The 18406-nt window shown below is 58.5% G+C and overlaps 1 protein-coding gene across 2 annotated transcripts; it reads left to right on the plus strand.

Annotated features, from left to right (window-relative positions):
• The first annotated feature begins 4877 nt into the window (after positions 1-4877).
• LOC119564471 (mucin-7) lies at positions 4878-17909 on the plus strand. 2 transcript variants are annotated; one of them, XM_043535684.1, is made up of 5 exons: positions 4878-5026; positions 15658-15783; positions 15838-16077; positions 17168-17328; positions 17704-17909. In XM_043535684.1, exons 1-5 carry the CDS (start codon positions 4969-4971, stop codon positions 17749-17751), a joined length of 633 nt encoding a protein of 210 aa, XP_043391619.1. In that variant the 5' UTR covers positions 4878-4968; the 3' UTR covers positions 17752-17909. The 2 variants fall into 2 exon arrangements, with proteins under 2 accessions (XP_043391619.1, XP_037741821.1); XM_037885893.2 differs by having other exon boundaries at positions 15658-16077.
• The last annotated feature ends 497 nt before the right edge of the window (positions 17910-18406 follow it).

Below are 18406 nucleotides of genomic sequence, written 5' to 3' on the forward strand. Positions count from 1 at the left end.
GCCCCTCTGTCCCATTGCTGTCCATGGGGCACCAGCCAAAGTGCTCTGCTACCTGGACAGCTGCAGAGCGGGAAAACTCTTCCTTCCCCCACCATGCACAGGCAGGTAGCACACTGATACTCCTGCCTCTCCTTTGGCAGCCTGGGCTGTCCATCCCACCTCCCGCTTGTGGGAGCATCCCCCCTGCTGCCTGTGGTGATTGGTTCTAGTGAAAGCAGCCCTAGCCAGCGGGGAGGGGCCAGGCCCTGCCCCAGAGCATCTGATGGCACCAGGTCCACTCCCCCCAGCCTCAGCAGCCACAGAATGGAGTGCACGTTCCAGCTCTCCCACCCTTTGGAAGCAGTGGTGAAGGGCCAAGTGTCCCAGCATCCCCGGGCGATGCTCTGGAGCTGCTCCCTACGAAGCCAGGCAGGACTCTGGGGAAGTCTCCTCTCTGCAAGCAGCCTGTCTGCAGGACACACAGCTCACACAGCTTCCCCCTTCCTGGGTCTGACCTCGGAGCATTCAGCATCCTCTGCCCCTCCGTGCGCTTCCCACAGCGAGTCCGCTCAGGCGGGGTCCTGGGGAAGCCAGAGGGTCCTGCCCCCCAACTCCACAGTCAGACGAGACTCTCAGCCAGCCAGGAAAACAGAGCTTTATTAGACAACAGGAACATGGTCTAAACCAGAGCTTGTAGGTGCAGAGAACAGGACCCCTCAGGTGGGTCTATTTTGGGGGGCAGTGAGCCAGACAACCCCATCTGCACTTCACTCTCGTCCCCAGCCAGCCCCAAACTGACCCCCTCTCCCGCCCCTCCTCCTCTGGGCTTTGTCCCTTTCCCAGGCCAGGAGGTCACCTGATTCCTTTATCTTCAACCCTTTAGCTCTCACCTTGCAGGGGGGAAGGGCCCAGGCCATCAGTTGCCAGGAAACAGGGTGTTGGCCATTGTCTGTGTCCAGATCCCTGCACACACCTGTCCTCTAGGGCTCTGCAATGATCATACACCCTTACCCTCCACCTAGAAACTTAAGAACTGCATTGGGGAAACTGAGGCACACCCACAATATTCAGAGAAAACATTAAGAACAGCCCCACTTTGTCACACCAGGTTTGTGTGTGCACTGGCAGGTGGGCAGCAGGTGGAGGGGAGCTGGGGGGCACTCAAGAGAAACCCAGCACCCACAGCATGGGATTGCCCAGGCACCTGGCAGAGCAGCTGGGTCTGGGCTCTCTAGGGGCTGGCCTTGGGGGGAGCTGAGGGACTTTTCAGGGTCAGGATGACTGTTGAATGACAAGAAGACCCCAGGGAAGGGAAGGATGGGCTGGGGACAGGAGCCGGTGTGGCTTCCTCTTGCCCTCCACAGAGATGCTGCAGGGTGAGGTCAGGTTTAGGGGTATGTGGTCAGATAGAAGGGGCAGGGCTATCATCTCTCCCCCCCCTCCCCTCCCCCGCCCCAAACCCAGGGGACATGGCAGTGAATAGTGACACTGTCAGGTGCCTGCTCTCCTCACGTACAGGCACAGGGCAGAACTGCTCCTCCCGGACCCCAGGGCTGCACAGAAGGCCTGGCCCTGCTTGCAGGTGCTTTGCTCTTTCACATCCATGCATGTAGCAGGTGACGCCTCCTGCTGGGGGGCAAGCGCCTCTCCCAGTGCACTGACTGGCTAGGCTGCAATGGGTGTTTTCCCCATAAATCCACCCCCCCTTCCCTGCCCCTTTGATAGTGGCATGGCATCCTTTTAAACACAATGGTGACTTCCCTGTATGCATCCTATGTAGGCCCAGTGCAATGGGGGGGGAAAGGGGGGAGGAGGGAAGAGGACATTTTAACGCCGCCCCCCCCCCAACTATCTTCAAGGGATCCAAAATTGTCAGGCCAAAGCACGTAGGGGGTTATCCAGGGTCAAGGATCGGAACAGCTGCAAATGGGAGAGTCTTCAGTCTCCATGTAAATTATAAATCACAGCAAAATACTGACACAGAATCCAAATCACTAAAGCTTTTGTAAACCCCTAAAAGCCCAGATTCCACAAAGCTCTGACTAGCCCCTGGGCTCCTCGCAGGGTGCTTATTTTTGAAATGGTGACATCCAGGGCCCCAGAATACCCACTTGCCCCCCCCAATAATGGACCCCTAGAACCAGCCCTGCCCCAGCCTAGCACTGGCCCTGACTCGCCATGGGACCCTGGGGGCAGGGGGCTCCAGCTAGGATCAGTTACTTGATGGCTGGCTGGAGGCTTGACCCCATGAAGCAGGACACAGTGGTGAAGTTCCTGTTCAAATGGTCACACGGGGCTGGTCACTGTGGCCGTCTGCCTTTGAACTCAGCACAACGTCGCTCTGCTAAAGGAGACGGGGCTGGTTCCAGAGTCCGCATTCCCAATTTGGGCTGGATCAGCTCCAGGGTCATGGGCTGGGGAAGGCACCACGTGTGGAGTCAGCGCATAGGGGGTGCTGCCTTAAGCTTCTCCCTGCTGATGTGGGGCCTGGCTTTCCCGAGTGCAGAGCCCCCGCCCTGCCAGCCGGAACTGGGGGCCGCAGGCCCTTAGTGCTGCAGAGATGAGGGAACCTGTCACACCTCGAAGCTGCTGTCTGAGAAGCACGGGGCTAGTCACACGGATACTGACCTCCTTTGTAAAGCGCTTTCAAAGCTGCTGCAGAAGAGCACTAGAGAAGAGCTGCTGGCTAGCACGAGGATTACGTGGGGGAATGCGGCCCAGTGATCTGAGGAAGGGGGTTCAGGCTCTGCTCTGTTTATAGAAATAGCTGGGTCCTCTATTGAAGCTACCTCTGGGGTGGAGCACAATGGCTTTTGGACAGCACTGAGTGACACTGCACAAGGGTTCAGGTAGGAAGAAGATGACCGGTCATCTCTACAGGTTTCAGAGTAGCAGCCGTGTTAGTCTGTATCCGCAAAAAGAAAAGGAGGACTTGTGGCACCTTAGAGACTAACCAATCTATTTGAGCATAAGCTTTCGTGAGCTGCATCTGATGAAGTGAGGTGTAGCTCATCAAAGCTTATGCTCAAATAAATTGGTTAGTCTCTAAGGTGCCACAAGTCCTCCTGTTCTTTTTAGGTCATCTCTAGAGACTGGAGTTCCAGTAATTTCAGCTGGAGTTGACAGCGCATTCACCCTCCTGCCGGTAAGGTGCTCCTTGAGGGGGAAGGGTTATTAACGAGACCCTCTCTAGTCTGGCCCCAGTTACTCCTCTGCTGTCCTAGGGCCGTTATCTCCATTACTGGAGCGTCTGGAGCAGGTTCCGATCACAAGCCGAGTCCCACTCTGCTATGAGCTGTGTGTTCCTGGCCTGAGGCTCTGACCCACAGCTTAGGGAAGTCAGTGGGAGTATGGGGGTGGGGAGGGGGACTTTGGCTCAACCCTTAGGAATGCAGATAAAATACCCCTGTTAAAACAGCCGAAGAGCTGACTTCAGACATGGCTAGATGGCAGAGCTAGTAGCTGAAGTCCCCCTCTGCATGCAGCAATGCTGTGCCCTGTTTGCCCCCTCGCTGTCCCGGGCTGTGTGGAGGTGTGGGGGAGCTCTGGGGCAGCCAGCAGGCTGCCGTTTGTGGGGAGGAAGCTTTCCTCCCAGCCTTGAATAAACATTTTTCCTAATCCCTGGTCCATTGTTCTGCCTGGATGCCATTCAGAATCACAGACCCAAGAGGAAGCCTCTCGCCTTTGGCTGGGACTGTTTGTTGTGAGTTGCCTGATCAAAAATGTCCAGCACTGACCCACAATGCTTTTCCCTTGCAGGCAGGGCTGTGGCACTGGGCAAAAGCTTGGGCCGGCTTGGTGAGAGCTGGGCCCGGGGTTGTGCCAGGTGGGTGGGAGTGGAGGAAGCTCAGTGTCCCAGTCTCTGCCACTCACTGCTCTAGGTCAGGTCTCTCCAGCCACCCTTCATAGCCAGGCTCTGCCATGTACTGGCCATTCCTCACGTAACTGCTGGCACGGGACCTGCCAGGGCCTCTGGTGCCTCTCTCAGCTGTCTCCAGTGTCCTTTCGGGCAGGGGGCCGAGCCCCTGCAGTGAGTGACAGCCGGGAACCATGATGCCTACGCTTTCTCCCCTCCCCGCAGGGCCCAGGCAAGGCCAGGAGAGCACCCCCTGAGCAAGGGCTTGAGCCCTGAACCTTAGGGAGGGGGCTCAAGGAATCTAGGCAGCTGCTGGTCCAAAGGGCACCAGAGTGAGAAGTAACCCACTTAACAACTCTGGCTACCCCTGCCCCAGGAAGGGAGCAGACAGGAAACAGCTTTGGGATAGGCTGGGGCAGGACACACTGAGCTTGCTGGCCACACATGGTGTCACCCAGGGGTTTGGGAAATGGAGGGAGCTGGGAAGGACCTGGGGGTGACGCCAGCTCTGGATAACGGGCTTTGGAAGGGGAAGTTTTGGCTGCCTGCGCATACTAATGATGTGGAAACTGAGGCACGGAGTGGGGAAGTGACTTGCCCAAGGTCATAGAATAAATTAGTAGCAGAGCTGGGACTAGACGCCAGGAGTCCGGGCAGGAAATAAGGGGTGCGTGTTTAACAGGCTGGGTAACTAGCCACTGGAACAATTTACTGAAGGGCGGGGGGCAGCCTGGCCATGGCCCTGGCAATGTGTAAAGCCGGATCCGCTGCTTTCCCAAAAGCTCTGCTCCGGGACTGACTGGGGGACGGGCTCTGGCCTGCGCTGGCCAGCTGCTCAGCTGAGAGGACACCAGTGGCCACCTGGCATCGCTCTCACCACTGGGCCCCACTCTCCTCCCGCAGCGGGGACCAGAACCCCGCAGTCCCCAGCCCCCTGGGGTGCGGCCGGGCGAGGGGCCCTGTCCCGGCTGGCGTCTGGCTCTCGCCGGGTGCGGGCGCCGCTCCGGGCCCCGGCTGGGGGCTGCCCCGGCGGCCGGTCTCCGCCCAGGTGCGGCGCGGCTGGAGCCCGGGGCGGCGCCGCCTGCGTGGCAGGATCCCGGCAGGTGCCCGGGAGCCGGAGCGGCGCCGCCAGCATGGCCCGGGGGACGCGCTGGCTGCTGATCGGCTGCGGCTTGTGCCTGGCGCTCGCAGGTGAGGGGCAGCCCTGGGGGGCAGGTCCCGCCCGGAGGGAGTCCCGGGGTCTGCCGCCCCCCCCCGCACGTCAGGGGCTCCTTCCTTCCTGCTCCCCGGGGAGAGGGGACAGCCGGGGGGGTTCTGAGGAACTAATGCAGGGTCAGCATTAACCGTCCGGGGGGGAGTGAAGAAACTTTCTAATCCTAAAGCTTCTGGGGTCTGGGTGCTGGTCACCCCAGGGAGCGTCGGGCTCGTCGGGAGGGTTCCCAGGCTGTGCCCTGGGGCCAGGCAGATTCCCCGCCCCCCTTCCCCCACCAGTATCCAGTGGTGTCGAGCCAGACCCCTCCTCCCCCCGGGGTGCTGGACCAGCCTGTACTGTGGGGGTGCTGGGAGCCATTGAACCAAACTGTAACCCCTGGATATGATGGGAACCCCTTCGAGCCAGGGGGTGCGGCAGCCCCCCCAGCTCCAGCACCGATCCCCCAACCCCCAGTTTGTGTGAGTGCCGTGTGCTGCAGGGTGCCTGTGTTCTTGAAACCAAATGGGGGGGGGGGGTTCAGAAAGTCACCGTAGAGTTAGTTACCCCAGGGCTGTGAGGTGGGGGCAAGTGTCCCCCCCCCCGCAGTGCCCCCCCCGCGCTAAACCAGCGACACTTCAGGCCAGCAGCCCTGTGTTTGTTACAGGACACTGGCAAGTGGAGCTGGCGCCCTGCAGGCTCGCTGGGCTCAGATGCAGACAAACCCGCTTGGCCGGTTGCAAAGGTTCAGTGTGCTTGGCCTGTCCCTTTTATTAACAAATTCCTGACTATCCCGGTCCCCAGCTTGGACCCTGGGCCTTCCTCCTGGCGCTTGAACACGGAAGGGCAGAGCTAGGCCTGTAATGCAGCGGGTCTGACAGCAGGACTCGTTCGGCTCCTGTCTTCCTGGTGGTGGAGGTTTGCCATATTTGCCCATTGGCTGGGAATCCTGCCTCCGGCAGCCACCATGTGCATGGCCCCGCGTAGTCTGCAGTGCTTGCTACAGAGCACAAGCTGCATGGAATATCTAGCTCCGGGGACCACCCCCCTCCAAGGGCAGTGGTGCCTGCCTGGGGCTCAGGGCGTCCGCTGACGCCCTTGACGCCTTCGAGGAGCAGTGGGCGCTGTTCGGGGTCCTCTGCTCGGTGTCCCCGTCTGGTTCCCTTTGTTTGACCCTTTGACTGCTTCACCCGCCCACTTCCTGGATCCCAATAAGGCTGACGGCTGTGAGCTGTTAGGAGGGCAGAGAACTGTCCCTCTCATTGCACTGGGCAGCTCTGAAGTGCCGTGAAAGAGCTGTCTTATTAACCCTTTCGTGGCTGACCGTTGCTGCAGAAACTGCTCTGCTCTGCTCCTCCATCTCTGTCCTGGGCCTGGGAGCTGAGACCCATCGCGGATTCTGGGGTGCAGAGCCAGGCATGGACGGACTCTGCTCCCCATGGAGAGGGGGTTCCCCTCCCTAAACTGCGCCGCTTTCCGCCCCTTCCCCAGGGAAAAGGCCTTGGGCGCTGAACATGGCTTGGGCTGCACAGCTCCGTGGTGCTGGGACGAATCCATCTCCTCCAGGAGAGGGGCAGTGTGGAGACTGCAGCAAGGATGGCATGTAACCCGCTCGGCAGCTGCTGCTCTGAGGGCTCCCTGGACCTGCGGCAGGATTCCCTCCACAGCACTCTAGGGGGCGCTGCTGCAGCGTGGGGATGGGGAACGCTCTTCCCACGAGGCCTCCGCAGGGCCGGGGCCCTGCCATCTGCCCCACCCTGGAGTGTAACACCCCCACCCCTGGGCCGTGCCCCGATGATGGAGCAAACCTGCTGCATGCACTGGGCTTCCTGGGCCACTGCCTCTGGCCTCTTGCCAGGTCGCTGGCCGTGTCCTTGTGCCCCTTTCTGGAATGGGGCTCTCCGTCACTCCGTACGTGTGCCAGGCTTGGGCTCAGTAAAGCCAGGCTGAGGGGCAGCAGAGCTGGACATGTGCCTGGCCGCTACAATGCCATGGAGCTCTTGGCCATAAGGGGGCAGCACTGCACAGAGCCCTCTCTGTCCTAGGGCTAGGATGAGTGGGGCTAGGGCTCCCTCCAGCTCTGTCCGGTGCAGGGACAGTGGTTACTGGCTCATGGATTAAGGCCAGAGGAGCTCGAGGCTGAGCCCCTGCATAGCACAGGCCGGGGAACCTCCTGCAGCGGTTCCTGCACCCGGCCCGGAACGTCAGGTGGAGCTCGGGAGGAGCTCTTGGGGAAAGGTAAGAAAGGTAAGCAGCAGTATACGGACCCTGGACTTCAGGAAAGCAGACTTCGACTCCCTCAGGGAACAGATGGCCAGGATCCCCTGGGGGACTAACATGAAGGGGAAGGGAGTCCAGGAGAGCTGGCTGTATTTCAAGGAATCCCTGTTGAGGTTACAGGGACAAACCATCCCGATGAGTCGAAAGAATAGTAAATATGGCAGGCGACCAGCTTGACTTAACGGTGAAATCCTAGCGGATCTTAAACATAAAAAAGAAGCTTACAAGAAGTGGAAGGTTGGACATATGACCAGGGAAGAGTATAAAAATATTGCTCGGGCATGTAGGAAAGATATCAGGAGGGCCAAATCGCACCTGGAGCTGCAGCTAGCAAGAGATGTCAAGAGTAACAAGAAGGGTTTCTTCAGGTATGTTGGCAACAAGAAGAAAGCCAAGGAAAGTGTGGGCCCCTTACTGAATGAGGGAGGCAACCTAGTGACAGGAGGATGTGGAAAAAGCTAATGTACTCAATGCTTTTTTTGCCTCTGTTTTCACTAACAAGGTCAGCTCCCAGACTGCTGCGCTGGGCATCACAAAATGGGGAAGAGATGGCCAGCCCTCTGTGGAGATAGAGGTGGTTAGGGACTATTTAGAAAAGCTGGACGTGCACAAGTCCATGGGGCCCACGAGTTGCATCGAGAGTGCTGAAGGAATTGGCGGCTGTGATTGCAGAGCCCTTGGCCATTATCTTTGAAAACTCGTGGCGAACGGGGGAAGTCCCGGATGACTGGAAAAAGGCTAATGTAGTGCCGATCTTTAAAAAAGGGAAGAAGGAGGATCCTGGGAACTACAGGCCAGTCAGCCTTACCTCAGTCCCTGGAAAAATCATGGAGCAGGTCCTCAAAGAATCAATCCTGAAGCACTTACATGAGAGGAAAGTGATCAGGAACAGTCAGCATGGATTCACCAGGGAAGGTCATGCCTGACTAATCTAATCGCCTTCTATGATGAGATTACTGGTTCTGTGGATGAAGGGAAAGCAGTGGATGTATTGTTTCTTGACTTTAGCAAAGCTTTTGACACGGTCTCCCACAGTATTCTTGTCAGCAAGTTAAGGAAGTATGGGCTGGATGAATGCACTATAAGGTGGGTAGAAAGCTGGCTAGATTGTCGGGCTCAACGGGTAGTGATCAATGGCTCCATGTCTAGTTGGCAGCCGGTGTCAAGTGGAGTGCCCCAGGGGTCAGTCCTGGGGCCGGTTTTGTTCAATATCTTCATAAATGATCTGGAGGATGGTGTGGATTGCACTCTCAGCAAATTTGCGGATGATACTAAACTGGGAGGAGTGGTAGATACGCTGGAGGGGAGGGATAGGATACAGAAGGACCTAGACAAATTGGAGGATTGGGCCAAAAGAAATCTGATGAGGTTCAATAAGGATAAGTGCAGGGTCCTACACTTAGGATGGAAGAATCCAATGCACCGCTACAGACTAGGGACCGAATGGCTAGGCAGCAGTTCTGCGGAAAAGGACCTAGGGGTGACAGTGGACGAGAAGCTGGATATGAGTCAGCAGTGTGCCCTTGTTGCCAAGAAGGCCAATGGCATTTTGGGATGTATAAGTAGGGACATAGCGAGCAGATCGAGGGACGTGATCGTTCCCCTCTATTCGACACTGGTGAGGCCTCATCTGGAGTACTGTGTCCAGTTTTGGGCCCCACACTACAAGAAGGATGTGGATAAATTGGAGAGAGTCCAGCGAAGGGCAACAAAAATGATTAGGGTCTAGAGCACATGACTTATGAGGAGACGCTGAGGGAGCTGGGATTGTTTAGTCTGCAGAAGAGAAGAATGAGGGGGGATTTGATAGCTGCTTTCAACTACCTGAAAGGGGGTTCCAAAGAGGATGGCTCTAGACTGTTCTCAGTGGTAGCCAGATGACAGAACGAGGAGTAATGGTCTCAAGTTGCAATGGGGGAGGTTTAGATTGGATATTAGGAAAACTTTTTCACTAAGAGGGTGGTGAAACACTGGAATGCGTTACCTAGGGAGGTGGTAGAATCTCCTTCCTTAGAGGTTTTTTAAGGTCAGGCTTGACAAAGCCCTGGCTGGGATGATTTAACTGGGAATTGGTCCTGCTTCGAGCAAGGGGTTGGACTAGATGACCTTCTGGGGTCCCTTCCAACCCTGATATTCTATGATTCTATGATTCTATGAAAGCTGCCCAGTCTCGATTTATAGCTGCTGAATGACCGAGAATGCAGCACATCCCCTGGGCCTGACCCGGGCAGTCCCCCGCCCTGTGAAATACAAGCTCCTTCTGTCCAGCCTGAATTTGTTTAGCTTCCAGCCACTGCCTCTCATTCTGCTTTTGCCTGCTAGATTCCAGCCCCCCGCTGTCAGAAATCTTTCCCCGCGTAGGAGCTTGTTGGCCGATCAAGCCCCCTGAGGCTGAACAGCTGTCTCCCCCCCCCCCCCGTTTGTCTCCCCCCCCTTTGTCTCCCACTACAGAGCAGATTTTCCAAACCTTGAGTTGCTCTTGTGACTCTTCTGAGCCCTTTCAATTTGCACTGTCCTCACTGCCGTCCAGGGATGGTCTCACCAGGGCCGTGCACAACGCCGGCCATGCGTCGGGCTGCATGAGATTTTTCTCCCCGCTGAAGTGACTGTCAAAGTTCCCGGCTTTGGTACCAAGCAGTGCCTGCAGTTCTCTTGGTGTTGGGGGGGGCATTCGTCTGATGCAGCCAGAGCCAGCCCAGGGCTTCCCGCTGCCTTTCGCAGGTGCCTCCCGGCAACAGAAGGTCTTGCAGATTCTGTTTCCTCTGTCCTGCGTTTCACGCCCCCCCCCCCCCCCCCACGCAGGTTCTCTGCCCTGCCCACGCCCCCGCAGCCCATTGCATGGAACCAACCTGCCCTATCTCCCAAGCCTCAAAATTCATTTCTCCCAACGCCAAGGAACAAACGCTCCCACTCGCTCTCCTGTGACTCCTCAGTGGCTTTCCTAGCTGGAACGCTGCTTCTAACGGTGCTGCTGAGCTCCCCTCCAGCATCGTCATCCCACGTGCTCGGTGTTTAATTAAAGCCCCCAGGCCGGGAGTGTGCAAGGCTCTGAGCTCGGGCAGTGGCTTGGTACGCTCCGCCAGGGATACCATCCTGGAATCCTAATGTGGCAGGTGGGTCTCTCGTGAATGAGCCATCACGTGAATGGCAAAGCCCCTTACCAAGGCATGCGTTGGCTGGCGTGGTTTACGGGTCAGAGGTCGGGAGTGAATTTCCTGGGGCCTAGCTCTAGGCAGGCTCGGGGCTGCAGGGCAGTCTGTGGGGCTAAGGCACTGGAACGGGGCTTCAGTTCTTTGGGTCTGACCCAACCTTCCCAGGTGAGCATGGTGGAAGCACCTAATCTCTGTGCCTTGCTCCCGCTCTGTGAGATGGGGCTAAGACACGGTCCCAGGCTGCTCGTACTACGGGCTCAGCGAGGGCCTCCAGATTTCCTGGCAGCGGAACTGCCTGACACTTAGCGGCCCTGGACAGCTGCTGCTCTCAGCTGCCTTCCCCTAGTTGGATTTAAACTTTTAACATGAAAGTACCCAAACTTTCTTCTGGCTCCGCCTTGCCTCCCATGATGGATGTGGCAGCCGTTTAATGGGGTTAGGGCTTCTGGCACAGTCATGGCATTTAAAAATGGAGTAATAATTCCTTGTGTCTGGAAGGGCTGGCGGAGCCTTAACAACTTTGCAAATAAATGGGGTTGTATTTAGGAACTGAAAACCCTGCAGGCTAAAACAAGCAATGGCTCGTTATCCTTTCTGAAACTGAAGGGAGATCGGGTGTGGGAGGCACCACTCCAGAAATGAGTCATTTCGAACAGGAAATTAGCACTTGCCTTAGATCCTACCCAGAAACAGGGCCTCCCGCTGGTTTGTCTACCTGTAAGGTGTTGGAAGGGCAGGCTGTTGACTTGATGCCTGTGCTAGGGGACCAGTGTGAAGGAAACTGCTGTAGCCTAAACTCCCGAGGGACAGTTTACTCTTAAAGCTGTCAAATTGCCGGGGATGGCCTCTTGTTCACCTCAAGGTGGCCTCCTAATGAACAGACTGAGGTAACTTCTTCTCACAAGGCACAGTCAGCCTGTGGAACTCACTGCCAGGGGATGTTATGAAGGCCAAAAATATAACTGGGTTCAGAAACAAACTAGAGCAGTTCCTGGAGGATGGACCCATCAGTGGCTGTTAGAGCATGGGGTTGGGTTCCTGCCCATCCTGGCTGAGGGTCCCTGAACCTCTGACGGCCACATGCTGGGACTGGACGACGGGGGCTGGATCACCCGGTAGTTGCTCTGGTCTGTTCATTCCCTCGGAAGCACCTGGCACTGGCCACTGTCAGAGACAGGACACTGGGCGCGATGGACGGTTGGTCTGACCCAGTGTGGCCGTTCTTGCAATCTTACCTGAGTTCAGAGATGCATCTGACAGGGCTCGAGCTTGGTGCAGAGATCACAGGAGGCCGTGGAGGGTAGCTGAGAGCACCGATGGATCTCCTATGAAATGCAGACACTGCCTCCCCTTCAGTTCTTCAGGAGCTGTGAGAGTGGGGGTGTGCAGCAGTGCCAGGGACGTGCACCCTGGATTGGCAGCCCTTGTGGGTCACAGACTCCAGGAGGCCAAATACAGATGCCTGGCCAAACAGGTCTTGTTTTCATAGCAATGAAAGGAGACTCCAGACCTCCCCATCCAGCTCGTTTTCCAGTGAGCTGGAGCTTTGGGGTGTGAGTGAAACATTCTGGGGAGGCCTAAATATTCCCTCTCAAAATCCACCAGTTCTGCCACCTAGGTGCACCTGTCTCTGCCCTAAGTGGGCCATGGTCACCCTTCCTGGGGGTCCTACATGACCAGAATCCTGGTCATTAAAATTTGGGTACCCTTCAGCTGGCAAGTCCCAGGGCCCTGGCCGCTCTGCTGCAGGGTGGGGACAGGCCGCTCGCACAGCCAGCAGGGCAGCAGCTTGGGAATAGCAAATGCGATGGTGCGGATAAAGCGGGCGGGTTCATATTGACTTTGCATCAGCCAGGAGGGTGGGGCGCAGCGTGGGTGGAGGATCGGATACCTGTTCCCAGCTGTGCACACAACAAGACAGGTGTCTCCCCCCTAGCCTGTGCCTGCCGGGGAAATGGGAGCATGTTACCCATCTGCCAGCTTCAGCAGGGCTAGGGGCTGGAGGGACCTGTTTGCACAGCACTCACTGCTGTCTAGGGGGGGCTGGGGACAGCGGGGCACCCAAGGCAGGTGACTTGCCCCAGGCCCCCCAGGGAGTCAGTGGATTAGAATCTGGGCATTCCTGGTTCCCAGTCTTGTGCTCAGGCCTCTCAACCCTGAGCCCCTGTGTTCTTGTGGGGAAAACGTCCAAGGAACCAGTTTCAGGATTGAGTTGCTGGCAGGGAGGCCAAGAGGCTGGGTGAATTTCTCTGCTTTGCGGGGGTTGGGGAGAGACTAGGCACTTCCCTATGGAGAACAAGAACAATCCCGTGCCATGAGATGGGGCAGAAACCACCCCTGGCAGCCTGGGGCTTGGAAGAAACTGCTCTAGGGACAAGCTATTTCAGGGTTGCTCCTCGGAGGCTTCTTGTACCTCCCGCTGAAAAGCCACGGGGCTGGCCCCAGGGCACTGGCCTGGATGGAGCGTGGCCTGTTCTGGTCGATGGATCGAGGCCGTGGCTGAGTGGCCCGTGCGCTCCTTGCGCTTACCTGCATGGGCCTCGGCCCCCCGCCGGCTCTGGGAATCCTCGCAGCAGCTGGTCAGGTGCAGGAGCAGTGGTGCCTGTTGCCACCCCTTGTGTGGGGCACAGAGCCCGTGGTGCTGAGAGGGGGAGGAAGGGGTCACGGCAGCCCACTCTCCAGCTTGTCTCCTCTGCAGCCTGGGGCTGGTCCTTTAAATCTTGTGCAGCATCTGTGTCCTCGTCCCAGGGAGGAAACGCCCCCTCCCCCAGCACGGGGCTCATGGCGCAGCCTCCAGGGAACTCGTGTCTGTGGGGTGCTGAATGCCGTGACAGGGGCAATGTGGGGCTCTGGGGGCAGTGGGGAGGGCTGGGGTTTTCCCTGCTAGTGAAGGTGCCTACGGCCATGCCCACGGGGCCCCAGGCAGTGCTCCTGGGGGGATGGGGAGAGGAGCTGCAGGCCAGAGGCTGTGCCCAGCTAGTCACCTGGCTACCCGGGGGCATTTCCCCTTGGGCTGGGAGAGGCAGGATTTTGCTGATTAAACCTCCCTCCATTCCCCTGCCCATCACAGCCCTGGGGGCTTTCCTGTCCCATCAGCCCGGGCAGTCACTCCCAGCAAAGGGGCTGGGGGATGTCTAGTGCCACTCCTGGGCACGCTCCAGCTGGGAGCACTCACACCACCCCCCCCGCCTCTGCATACACACACTCCTGAATCCCCGCAGCACCCCTAGGAAGCCTTGTTATCCCGCAGCAAGGCCCTGGCTTCCCCCCCACAGCGTCAAGGACATTCACAATGGCAGAACTACTAACTGTGGTTTGTAACATATCGTTTAAATCAGAGGTGATCCTGGCAATTACAGGCCGGTAAATCTGATTTCTTTACTATAGTTTCAACCAGTTTGCCCGGTACTGAACAAAACTGTCAGACACAGATGAACATCATTTGTTGGGGAAGAATCAGCATGGTTTTTGTAAAGGGAAATCGTGCCTCACCAATCTACTATAATTCTTTGAGAGAGTCAACAAGCATGCGGACAAGGGGGACCCAGTGGACAGAGTGTACTTAGATTTTCAGAAAGCCTTTGACAAGGTCCCTCACCAAAGGCTCTTAAGCAAAGTCAGCTGTCATGGGGTAAGAGGGAAGGTCCTCTCATGCACTGGTAACTGGTTAAAAGATAGGAAACAAAGGGTAGGAATAAATGGTCAATTTTCAGAATGGAGAGAGGTAAATAGTGATGTCCCCCAGGGGTCTGTACTGGGACCAGGCTTATTCAACATATTCATAAATGACCTGGAAAAGGGGGTAAACAGTGAGGTGGCAAAATTTGCAGATGATACAAAACTAGTCAAGTTAGTTAAGTCCCAGGCAGACTGCAAAGATGTACAAAAGGATCTCTCAAAACTGGGTGACTGGGCAACAAAATGGCAGATGAAATTAAATGTTGATAAATGCAAAGTCATGCACATTGGAAAACAGAATCCCAACTATACATACAAAATGATGGGATCTAAATTAGCTGTTACCACTCAAGAGAGAGCTTGGAGTCATGGTGGAGAGTTCTCTGCAAACATCCACTCAATGTGCAGCGGCCGTCACAAAAGCGAAAGAATGTTGGGCATCGTTAAGAAAGGGAGAGATAATAGGACAGAAAATATCCTGTTGCCTCTGTATAAATCCATGGGACGCCCACAGCTTGACTATTGCATGCAGATGTGGTCGCCCCATCTCAGAAATATATAGTGGAATTGGAAAAGGTTCAAAAAAGGGCAACAAAAATGATTAGGGGCATGGAACAGCTTCCATATGAGGAGAGATTAATAAGACTGGGACTTTTCAGCTTGGAGAAGAGACGGCTAAGGGGAGATATGATAGAGGTCTATAAAATCAATGCAGCCTTTGTGCCATGGCAAGGGCAGCTGCTGCCCCTGGGGAGCCAGCCCTGAGACCACAGCCTGTCCCTGCAGGGCGCAGAGCTGCTGTCTGGGATGCCGGCCTGCCTCCCTCAGCAGCAAGGCCAGAGCCCAGCCTGGCAGCATTTCCATGACAGCCTGAGGCCGGATGGTGTCGTTGAGCAGCCTCTGCCCCCAGGAAGGGCTGAACTGGCAGGGCAGTGCTGGGCGTCTCAGGCTGAGGTGATGCCCTGGAGCAGGTGGGCAGCCTGCAGACAGAGCCCTGGGCCCCCCCTCCAGGCAGTGGATCTCAGCTGGGGCAGGAGGCGCTAGGAATGCAGACAACAAGCCATGAGATGAGTTAAAAGTTACGAGACTCCACAAACGCTGGGCTCCCTTTAGTGAGTGGCGAGGGGCACACGGTTCCATTTCAGGCTTGTCCCGACCCGCGGGCTGAGCTCCTCGCTGGACCCCGCAAGTGTCTCCTAAGGGCTCGTCTCCAGCAGCCTGGACTCAAACACCAGGTAGCAGGAAAGCTGCTAACAGGCTTGGAAAGGCCCTTGGGGACGGGGGCAGAGGTCCCAGGCTGATGCTAGCATGAACGTGATCTGACGTGGGGGCCCTCGGCTCACTGGCTTATCTGCAAACACACCCTTGCCACCGGGCCTCCCCTCCTAGTGCTGGGATCATCCTGGGCCGAGCGGGGTGAGCTGGGAATGCCCCCACAGCACAGGGGTATCACGGAGCACAACGCCCTCGGCTTGAGTGAAATCTTCAGAGCAAACCTGGTAACTCTGATTCCCCTTCCTCAGTGGGGGACCTTACTGCCACGACTGCCTCCCAACCAATCACGTCCAGCCAGCACCCCGCCACCGCGAGTACACCACCGCAGAGCTCCCTGTCCACGTCCAGCCAGCACCCCGCCACCGTGAGTACACCACCGCAGAGCTCCCTATCCACGTCCAGCCAGCACCCCGCCACCGCGAGTGCACCACCGCAGAGCTCCCTGGCTGCCTCCGGAGACACCTCCCTTCCCGCTGCCCCGGCCGACAGCACCGCTGCATCCACGCAGTACAGAACCACAGCAGCAGCTCCAGCCTCGTCCAGAAACCCAGAATCTGCTTCCAGCCCGCCCCTGTCCCCAGCCAGCCCCGGTCACACCTACACCTCCAGTACTCCTGCTGAGACCCACACGACTGAGCCCAACAATGGCACAACGGCCAGTGGCTCGGGTAAGAACCGGGGTGCAGGGACGTGCAGCCTCTTTTAACGGGGCGAGAGGCACCAGGCAAAAGGCTCTGCAGGCCTCTGGCCCCAGGACAGGAGCAGCCCAGCGGTAACAAGGCAAACTTGCCTCCCCTGCCCCCGGGGAACCCCCTGCGTCCTTGGCATCTCCCCAGAGACTGCCACCAGGGGAGGCTGGTGCTCACCCTGGGCTTTGGCAAAGGATGGCAGTGGTCAGTCACTTCCGCCCTCCATATGGCTGCCCCGAGCCCTGGAGCCAGCCAGCGCCTCTCAGGCGAGCCGTTGTCACTGCCCTCAGGCCACGGAACCACACTGGCCGCTACGGGGCTCCCAGGGCCGCCCTGCACCAAGCACTGGTCACGGGACAGGCCTGCCGACTGCGGGGTGCGTGCGGGCGGGCGCGCAGGGTGGGTGAGGCTCATGGGTTTCCTGACCGAGCCCTTCAGCGGGGGTCGCTGTCTAGCTCTCACCACCAGATGGCGCAGCGGTCCCAGGCCTCAAGGTGGAGGAGACAGGTGTTCCAGCGAAGTGGGTGGGTACCTGGGCGGGTGAGATGCCCGATCACATGGGCAGCGCCCTCCTGGCTCCTCTGTGCCCTGCCCCACGGGGCGTCTCCGAGGTGTGTGCAGTTATATCTGGAGAGCAGAACGCCTGGCCCCACCGGAAATCGCACAAAAGGATTAGAACAATCCCCAGCTGTAGGCGCTCGGGGGTCTCTGCCTGGCGTTTCTGTGCCTGGGGGTCCCTTTTCCCAACTCCTCAGACCCAGAAGCAAGAGAAACTCTCATTTAAAAAGTAAAAAAAAACAAAGCTGCAGATCTGCAGTCCCGGGGCTCCGGGGGCCTCTCCTGAGCCTCGCCAGAGCTGGGAGCGCAGAGCTGGTCTCCAGCCTCTCCCCACCCCACAGTGCAACTCCTGACCCCCAGCCGGGGCCCAGTCCTGCAGCCAGGGTGTCCTCTGCCCCGTCATGGACACGTGTAGTCTCAGCGGGGGGAGCCGGGGCCACTGAGCAGCGTTCTCGGCCGTGTGGCTGCAGGGCCGGGGAGGTGTCTAAGCCGAGCGCTCTGTCCCCTCCAGAGGTGCCTGTCCCGGAGCAGCCCACGCTCTCCCAGAGCCCCGGTCTGGTGGCCGTGATCTGCATCTTCGTGGCCGTCCTGCTCATTGCCGCCGGCGTGGTGGTGGTGAAGCTCTGCCACAGGAGGGAGCCGGCGTTCAGGAAGCTGGATGAGGTGCCCATGGTGCGTAGCTCCGCAGGGGACATAGCCCCGGTCCCTGCCCGCTCTCCGTGCCTCTGTCCCAGCCTGTAGCAGGTCCTCGCATCTCTGCCCTGCTATTGCAGCGTCCCACAGAGGGGCAGGGGCAGAACGAGCTGCCCCCTCCTCCACTGAGGCTCCTGCCTCTGGGCCCCAGCTAAAAGTGATCCGCCAGCGGTAACAGCCCGAGGCCGTAGCGCCCTGGGGGAGGGCCGGGGGGGGCAGTTCCTGGCCCAGCCCCACCACTGCTGTGCTCCAGGGCGTTGCCTCAGGCGTTCCCCTCGCTGCCCTCCAGCTGTGGGGCTCTTCCTGACTCCCTGAGTGGCCCTGGGCGCTCACCCTCCGCTCTCTCCTTCACAGGGGAAGATGACCGAAGACTCGCCCTTCGCTCGCTACCCTCCAAAATAAGGGGCGTCTCCTCCAGCCCTGGCTGGAGCTGAGCCCAGCCTCGTGCCAGGGTAGGAGTCCGCACATCTGTCCTGGCCACTCCAGCACCTCCCGGCCCGGCCTGGGTAAAGCTCCCCTCCTGCTCAGGGACTGCGCGGGAATAAAGAGGCTGCTGGTTCTGCTGGTCTCCGCTCCTGCTGCCCCGCACAGCTCTCCCCACAGCCGCGAGGGGGCAGGGGCGCCGTGGACTCTGCATGGGCTGCACTCACCCTCCCGTGTGGCTTTGGCTAAAAGCAGCAGCGTCCCCCTCCCCCTGCACTATCAGCTCTGCGCTGCCATGGGGGGCACCGGTTGCCAGACAGAGACCCAGGCCGGGAGAGGGAGCCTGTCCCCTCTATCGCCCCACACCGGATCCAACCCAGGAGGCCTGGCCCGTCTTCACATGTGCTGCAGCTGCCCCGGCCTGGGCGCTGGCTGCTTGTCTCCATTGAGAACCGTGTCCCCAGCCACCACTAGTGTCCCCTTGGCAGCGTGAGCCCTGGGCCGCGTGCTGCGCTCCTCGGCTGAGCCGCACGGAGGGGGCTGCGTGGGGGCTGGACACCACTGAGGAGCCACCCGCGGGGCTGAGGTTCCCTGGCCCGGGGCTCAGCTGGGAGCAGCCCAGCCGGCGCCTGGC

Source organism: Chelonia mydas, chromosome 25 (assembly GCF_015237465.2).
Source record: "Chelonia mydas isolate rCheMyd1 chromosome 25, rCheMyd1.pri.v2, whole genome shotgun sequence".
Classification (NCBI taxonomy): domain Eukaryota; kingdom Metazoa; phylum Chordata; order Testudines; family Cheloniidae; genus Chelonia; species Chelonia mydas.